The sequence below is a fragment of the Carya illinoinensis genome, chromosome 14 (assembly GCF_018687715.1).
Source record: "Carya illinoinensis cultivar Pawnee chromosome 14, C.illinoinensisPawnee_v1, whole genome shotgun sequence".
Taxonomy (NCBI): Eukaryota; Viridiplantae; Streptophyta; class Magnoliopsida; order Fagales; family Juglandaceae; genus Carya; species Carya illinoinensis.
Window position 1 is genome coordinate 5,413,042 of NC_056765.1, and position 7,881 is coordinate 5,420,922.

At 32.4% G+C, this 7,881-nt stretch overlaps 1 protein-coding gene across 2 annotated transcripts; it reads left to right on the forward strand.

The window, feature by feature from the left end:
* The first annotated feature begins 259 nt into the window (after window positions 1-259).
* Window positions 260-5,538, forward strand: LOC122293198 (ethylene-responsive transcription factor WRI1-like). 2 transcript variants are annotated; one of them, XM_043101701.1, is made up of 7 exons: window positions 260-716; window positions 826-908; window positions 1,148-1,156; window positions 1,384-1,472; window positions 1,553-1,677; window positions 2,211-2,287; window positions 4,702-5,538. In XM_043101701.1, the coding sequence occupies exons 1-7, from the start codon at window positions 514-516 to the stop codon at window positions 5,349-5,351; spliced, it is 1,236 nt and encodes a 411-aa protein (XP_042957635.1). In that variant the 5' UTR covers window positions 260-513; the 3' UTR covers window positions 5,352-5,538. The 2 variants fall into 2 exon arrangements, with proteins under 2 accessions (XP_042957635.1, XP_042957636.1); XM_043101702.1 differs by lacking the exon at window positions 1,148-1,156 and having other exon boundaries at window positions 261-716.
* The last annotated feature ends 2,343 nt before the right edge of the window (window positions 5,539-7,881 follow it).

Genomic DNA, 7,881 nt, shown 5'->3' on the forward strand with positions numbered 1-7,881 from the left:
GGGGGGAACGTGTAAGGAGGCATATCATGAAAGAGTGTGGGTGAATGTCAATAGCAATGCTACAGAATGACCCAGAAGATATAAGGGAATATATATTTTCATTTTTTTTTAATAGAAAAAAAAAATTATTGAAACCCGGAAAGCATATAGACCAAATGACCTCATTGGCAGCATGGCTGCACCTCCAAGCCAAGTGTTGGGCTTTAATTAACTCAAGGTTGATTAAACCAGCTCCAACTTTAACCCCAGGTTAAACCTCCCCACTCCCCACTCTGGAATTGTATGGCCTTTTTTCAACACATACTCCATTTCCATACTTCTCCTTCCTTCCTGTGTCTCTAGCTTCCTGTTTTGGTAAACCACTTTAGGTTACCAAAATGCCGCTGCTATTCCTACCACAAGCCATTCCATTCATAAAAGACTAGGAGATATAGAGAGAGAGAGAGAGAAGAGAGATATCCATTTTTTTCTCCTTCTACATTGGTTTGTTGTTTGTGGGAAGGGAGAGATAGAATGACCCAGAAGATGAAGAGGTCTCCAACTTCTTCTTGTTCTTCTTCTTCTTCTTATCCTTGTGTTGGGTCTTGTGTTTTTCACAAATCAGAGAAGTCCAAAGCTAAACGTTCCAGGAAAAACAAGAGTACAGAAAAATGCAAGCAGGATGCAAACAGCCCAATCTCAGGCAGGAGAAGCTCAATTTACAGAGGAGTCACCAGGTCTCTCTCTCTCTCTCTCTCTCTCTCTCTCTCTCTCTCTCTCTCTCTCGTTTTGGCTTTTTGGGTTTACGTTAATCTGCATGTTACGAAATTATTGAATGATCAACAGACATAGATGGACTGGGAGGTTTGAGGCTCACCTCTGGGATAAGAGTACCTGGAATAACATTCAAAACAAAAAAGGAAGACAAGGTAATTATCTCCTCTTTTTATGAAAATTATAATTTGTTTTTTGTTTTTTTTAAGAGAATGATATGTGATCAATGAGATCGGCAATCTTTTTTTTTTTTTTTTTTTCCAAATATTATATAGCTCACAATTTTTATTTATTTATTTTATTAATAATTTATGATTATAATATATTCTTCTGTGGTCTGACTATGTTTCTTCCTGTCATTGCAACGTTCATTTGGACTTTTGCCGCTGTTTAGTTTATTTGGGTAAGTCTCTGTGAGTGCTTTCTGCATGATCTTCTTTTAAAATTTCCAATCTTTGACTTCTTAAATCTTTTCTATTCTTATCTTTATTTATTTTAATTTTTTTTCCCAGTTTGGAAAAAGAAATGCAAGAGAGGAAGAGAGAGATTCTTTTCAATTTTCTTTATTTGGGTCATGAGATTTTGGATCTCTTCATAAGGGATGGTATTCACTTTGTAAAATGTGTGTAGGGGCATATGATAATGAGGAGGCTGCTGCTCACACCTATGATCTTGCTGCCCTAAAGTATTGGGGCTCCGAGACAACCTTGAATTTCCCGGTACAAAAGTTAATTGATTAATATTATTTTTAATATAAATCTGATTTCACTTGTGAATATAATTTTCATATGCAATACAGATAGAGACATACACAAAGGAACTTGAAAAAATGCAGTCAGTTTCGAAGGAAGAATATTTGGCAACATTGAGAAGACGGAGTAGTGGGTTTTCTAGAGGTGTTTCTAAATATCGTGGTGTGGCTAGGTGTGATACATCTTTAAATCATAAAAGTTTTGTTTTTAATGTTATTATTCGTAATCCTTTAAATTATTATGTTTTCATCATTTATTTGATACAACATCAAGCATGATGATAAAAAAAAAAAAATTAAAAAAAATTTAAAAGATAATGGATGGCATTACTTTATAACCCATTTGCATGGTTTGGTAATTCAACCAAATTTCTCACATTATTCTAACATATAATCTTTTCATCAGTTCTCGCCGATCAATCGATACAACATCAGGAAGAGAAATGCTACATATCATCCTACACCACACACTTTATATATTAAAATATTATTTTTTATTTTTTATTTTATTTTATTCTTATTAAACTAATTAAATTATTCTATTTATCATCCACACATTACATATTTATTATAGAAAAAATGAAAAAAAAAATTAAAATAAGTGTGGTATGTAAAGTATGAGGATGACAAGAAGATTCTTTCCGCTATAAATAATAATTTGGATTTGAAAGCTTGGTGATTGATATTAGTTGTTGAATTTTGACAGGCATCACCATAATGGGCGGTGGGAAGCAAGAATTGGGAGAGTTTTAGGGAACAAGTATCTGTATCTGGGAACTTTTAGTAAGCTCTAAAAACTACTCTCTTTCTTTTACAATGAAAATTAGGGTTCTTGCTTCCAAGAATTTCATTTAAAAAAAAAAATAGAGAAAAAATCGTACGTGAATGGACAAAGACCAGTAAAGCTGTTAAATCATTGACATTTTCTTTCATTTCTTGTTGTTGGCCTATCTTTGTCGGTTGGTGCTGTGCAAGATATGACTTTAGTACGTAGGGAGCAGATAACACTGGTAACCGAATTATTTTTGTCTCTCACAGCTAACCCTGAATTTTGGAGATTTTATTGACTCAAATAAGAGAGTGAGACCGATAGAGATTCATCTTTCTTTCTTTCTTTTTTCTTTCTTTTTTTATTGAGATTCATCTCTTGTTTTGAGATTAAAATTCTTAAATTATTGGTGTATTTATTAATATTTTCTCCATTTTTTAATTTCTTAAAAAATAAGCATATATGTGATAAATAATTCAAATTATAACTTTATTTAGGCAGAATACATATTTAAAAAAAAAAAAATTGAGTGATGATAGATACAGTTTTAAGATGTGTAAGTTCTGTACATTTCATTAAACAAATAGAACCACTATCAAAAGATTTATTTTTTCATGTGAATCTCAAATTTATATATATATTTAAAAAAAATAAAAGTATGCTAGATTTGCCCACTTTTAAGACTATACAAATTATTTTTTAAAAAATATTTTAGATGAATTTTCTTAAAATTAAAAATAAAAATAAAAATAAAACTCTAGTTGTGGCGATCCTCAATCCCATATGATTTTGTATGGGAAACTGAGTACCGCCAACTAATTTAAGCTGACTAAATGCCAATTTCAAATTTTCAAAATCACAGGATTCAGACAGGATACCATTTTCCTTAAAGCTACACGTCAATTTCCAAGCAGTTGATGTGGTTGCAAGCTTTATACCTGACCAAACCACTTATATTTGAAAAATGCAGTTGGGTCCCCACATCTTTTTTTTTTTTAATTTTTAATTTTTACTTAATGATTAAGAAAGTTTTTATTTTTAATGATGTTGTAATTTTTTTAAATGTTTATAATGATTAAAAAAATACATGAAAATAAAAATAAAAATATACTTATTAGAACATTTTTTCCAAACATTTCAATTGTGATGGTAGTGCCACTCCTTATAATTTTCTAAGGAAATCGTTTAAATATGGTACTGGTAAAAGTCAATTATTATTTTTAATAAAAATATTTTACTTGAAAGTTACTTTTTCAGTTTTTACAGGTTTACAAGTCTTTTCCAAGTTTGCACATAGTCAAAATTAGCATAATGATTTAATTTTACCATAGGAGAAGAATTTTTAAAAAAAAAAAAAGGTAAATGAATTGGGAAGAAAGTGGGAAATTGAGACAAACTAGTCATAAAGATATAAGTTAAAGCAAAATTCTTGGTAGCATTGGTGCTTAAAAAAATTCTAATATTTAAGGTAGAATTCATAATAGAAACAACAGCCATGAAAAATGGATATAATGAGGTGTCAAAAATTTTGGCTGCCGTTTCTGCGGCCGTAGGTGTGAGTTATGCAGTTTGCATGGACGCTATCTAGGCTAGCTGGAGCCTGGAACCAGTTCTTGGACCCAAGTTGTCTTTCTGCATTATAGTGCAGAAAATGTCATAAACTAGTAATAGTTGACAGCAGTGGGGCACGGGGGACACAAGGCCCCTGCTGCTGCTGGCTTGTCCTTTCTCCCAAAAAAGGAGGTTTCATTAGTCTTCACAAAACACAACACCTCGGTAGAAAGTGATGGGCACGAGGGCTTGCATGTACGTGTAGAGGATTTTCAGGGTATGTGTCCTGTATTTGGAAAGTGGAGAGTCTAATGCTGATTTATTATTCATAAACCGTTCATTATTATTTACAGATCGTATAAAAATATATGAGATCACACAACATTTAAAACACATTTATGGCAAAAGTAACAGCTGAACTCTTTATTGCTGTACTGCTCTAGTCTGTAGGGCAAGCCCAAACGGCTGAATGGTGTACAAAACACATTTATGGGATTGAAATTTTACATTCACACTCCTAGGTTTATTGGACTGAAAATAATTTTTATTGAATTACTCGTTGTTGGTGCTAGAATCCAAAATCTGTAACACTCATGGGCGCCACGTATGGCTCAATTGCATCACATATAGCCAGGAATATTTTGTCATTTCGGTACCCTTTCATTAATGGAAGGGACACACAAAGGGATCCACTTCCCACATCCATTGGGGTCAGGTTAAGGTCAATACTATTTCTAATACTAAACGAGATAAATGTATACATTATACATTTTTACTATTGATTTAGACTCTTAGAGGGAGGTCGTAACTAACTAACATCTTAATCTGTTCATTAACCTTTTTTTTTATTCTATCTTTGAACCATTTGCTTTCAAAGACACACAGGAAGAGGCAGCGGCGGCCTACGATATGGCAGCCATAGAGTTCAGAGGAGCAAATGCAGTAACCAATTTTGATGTCGGCAATTACATTGACCGCTTGAAGATGAAAATTCCTGGCTTCAGTGCTCACAGCTTGACTCAATTACCAGCAGAATCACTTCCCATTTCTTGCACTCAATCTGAAGTAAAAGTAGAGCAACAGCCACAACATCAACTACAAATAGCTGTAGATCAACTTCATTATACACTGCTCCCTCCATGCATGGACGCCCCTACAATGGTGGTTCTGGACCATGCCAACCAGCAGGATCCATGGAGCTTTATGGATTCCGGCAGCATTGCTCCCCTCCCAGTTCCAAACCTCCTCCTAGAAAAGCCCTGTGAGTTAACAGACCTGTTCGATCACACAGGGTTTGAGGATGACATTGATTTGATATTCGAAGCAGCAGGCAGCACTCACGCCGATGCCAAATTGAATGGCATTTTGGATGATGCAGCTGGTAATGGTGGGGCTGATCAGGTTGGTGTCTCGAGGAGAATGGAGGGTGGCATTGATAATGTAATTGGGCAGGAGAGGTTGTTGTCTTGTTCTACTTCTTCCCCATCTTCAACAACAACATCGGTGTCCTGTATTTATTCTGCTTGAAGTTTTTGGTCTTTCAGAGGGGGGATTGTGGGCATTTTTAATTTTTGTTTGGAGTTAGTTGGTGGGATCTCTGTTCTGTCTAAAAACTCTGATCCATGTCCTTTGGTTTCTTCTATCTTGTTTTTGTTCATTTTTTCTATTCAAAGGTGAAAAGAATAATTAAATAAGGGAAACAAAGTGATCACCACTGCTGAGTCTTCTCCATTCACCTTTATATTTAATTAACTTTTAACAGAATAACTAGCTTTATATCCAAACAAACAAGAAAGAAAGTGTTTTTTCTTTTTCTCTCTCTCTTTTTTTTTTTTTTTAAATGAGAAAGAAAAAGACTTTTCTTGTTTCTGCGTCCTCGGTAGTCATCTCTCTCTCGATTCGTCAGCTGGTCCATGAGATCGGAGTTCTCATCAAAGAAACTAAGAACCTTTTAACAGCATTGACAATGAGCTAGATATTATCAAATCTAAAATTTAACTAGAATCTCACATTTTAGTCATATCATTAATTTTTAGCTAAATAAGTTTATATTAGACTAGTCATATTAAAGGTAAAATAATAATATAATATTATATATTTTAATAATATTTGATTAATTTTTTTTATATTTAATAAATACACTCGTATATTAATTAATAATTTTATTAAAAAATAAAATGTGATAATTTATTTCAATATAATACTTATATAATTTATTTCAAAACGGTAATTTATTTCAATTTGATAAAAAGAGAGAGAAATGTTGATGAAAAGAATAAAATAATTATATAGAAGTTGAATAGTAACTCTCCAACAATGGAGAGTCCTCAATTTACTATAGCTCAAGTGTTGAGTTTTAAACTTTTGGCTAATCTAATGTAGAAGTTTTTTCTCACATCTAACTAAAGTTTGGACTTACATTGACATTTGGTTATACTATTGTCAATGCTCTTAATAGAGATCAAACAAGACGTAATTTTCGACAGAAAAATACTAGAAAACTATGTAGGTGTTTGTTAGAATCATAAAAGTAGGTTCCATTGGGCTCTTACCGGGGGAACGTGCTGGGTGACTTGTTTTCTTTGCTTTCACTGGATCCCATTTTTGGTCTCTGAATCTCAAGAACCGTGCGTGGGAGTTGGGATTTTTGGTTTTGGAAGCGTTGGAAGCAAAAGAAACGCGTTTTGAAAAGAAGACTGGATTGAGTTCTTCAAGATTTCATGTTTCTCTAATAGACTTGGACTTGCTCTTGGAGTTTGGGGGGGGGGGGGGGGGGGGGGGGGGGGGGGGGGATCGGTTTTTTCGTAGGTGCTAGTGGTGTCAACTTGTGTTAAACTACAATAATGTGTAAGTGGAAGCCTTTGAGACTTGTAATTAGTTCTAGTGGGAACCCAAATAAGATAATTAATGCTTACAAAACTTGAAATTTTTTTAAAAAAATTGACAAAATAAGTTCATATGGTCATAAACTTATTGTATGACTATACATAGCCATTAATTAAGACTATTGAGCCATCAATTAAGACCTATCTTTAGCCATCAATTAAGACTTAAACTATACCTACTCCTTTGTACTACTATATATATGGGTATTATTCACTTATATATTATCAAGTTTTGCATTGAAGAACAACTTTTTCTCTTGCAATATTCTCTCTATTTTGCTATATCATTTCTCTTTTAGTTTCATAACACGTTATCAGTACGAAGGTTCTGACGATTTTGAAGCTAGTAGTCTTATACTTCAAGTAAGTTTTTCAATATATTATTTGCAATCTCCAATAAGAGTATTAAAAGATTATATTTATTATTATTACTTAATAAAATTTTATGTTTATTCACATAGTTTACATCTCAGTTATATCTGTGGTAAATTTTTATTCATATATTTTATATACAAGTTCTATTTACTTTTTATATTTATTATGAATTATTGATGATAAGATTCATCTTGGAATAAAAATGGAGCATTCTCGAAGGATTGCCCTAAACCAATAATTTTATTGTGTATCTCATATTAAAATTCATCTTAGAATAGAAATTGAGCATCCCTGAAAGATCTCTCTAAACCGATAATTTTATTGAGTATCTCATAATAAAAGATCATTGATTTTGTGAGATAGTTTATGTGACACCCCGTTTTTATGTGTATTTTCACTGAAGGAATATTTTAATTTAATTAATATAATAGTTCTTTTATTTTAAATTATCGAATTTTAATTAGATTTTAATTGCTGTTGAATTTAAATTTCTGTTTAATTTATTTTAGCTTGTCTTTAGATTTAAAATTAAATAGTTTTTTTTTACTAGTTAATTATTATATTTTAGATTTACGTTGTGTTTAAAATATTTTCTTAGTTTTATTGCTTTTAAACTTATTTTCGTTGGATCAGTTGTTGGACTCCAGAGGTGAGGATTGGACCCCATTTCTTTTCTTTTCTTTTTCTTTTTTCCTTTTTCCTTTTCTTTTCTTCTTTTCTTTCTTTTCTTCTTTTTTCTTCTTCTTTTTCTTCCCGTTTTCCCCCTCTCCTCGTGCGCAGCTCTTCTCTCTTTTCTC

Bases quoted from the DNA above. Each gene is read 5' to 3' on its own strand.
- LOC122293198 (XM_043101701.1), top strand. From the start codon at position 514: ATGACCCAGAAGATGAAGAGGTCTCCAACTTCTTCTTGTTCTTCTTCT. The intron at 717-825 runs GTCTCTCTCTCT...AATGATCAACAG, and splicing joins ATTTACAGAGGAGTCACCAG to ACATAGATGGACTGGGAGGT. The intron at 2,288-4,701 runs GTAAGCTCTAAA...TTGCTTTCAAAG, and splicing joins TCTGTATCTGGGAACTTTTA to ACACACAGGAAGAGGCAGCG.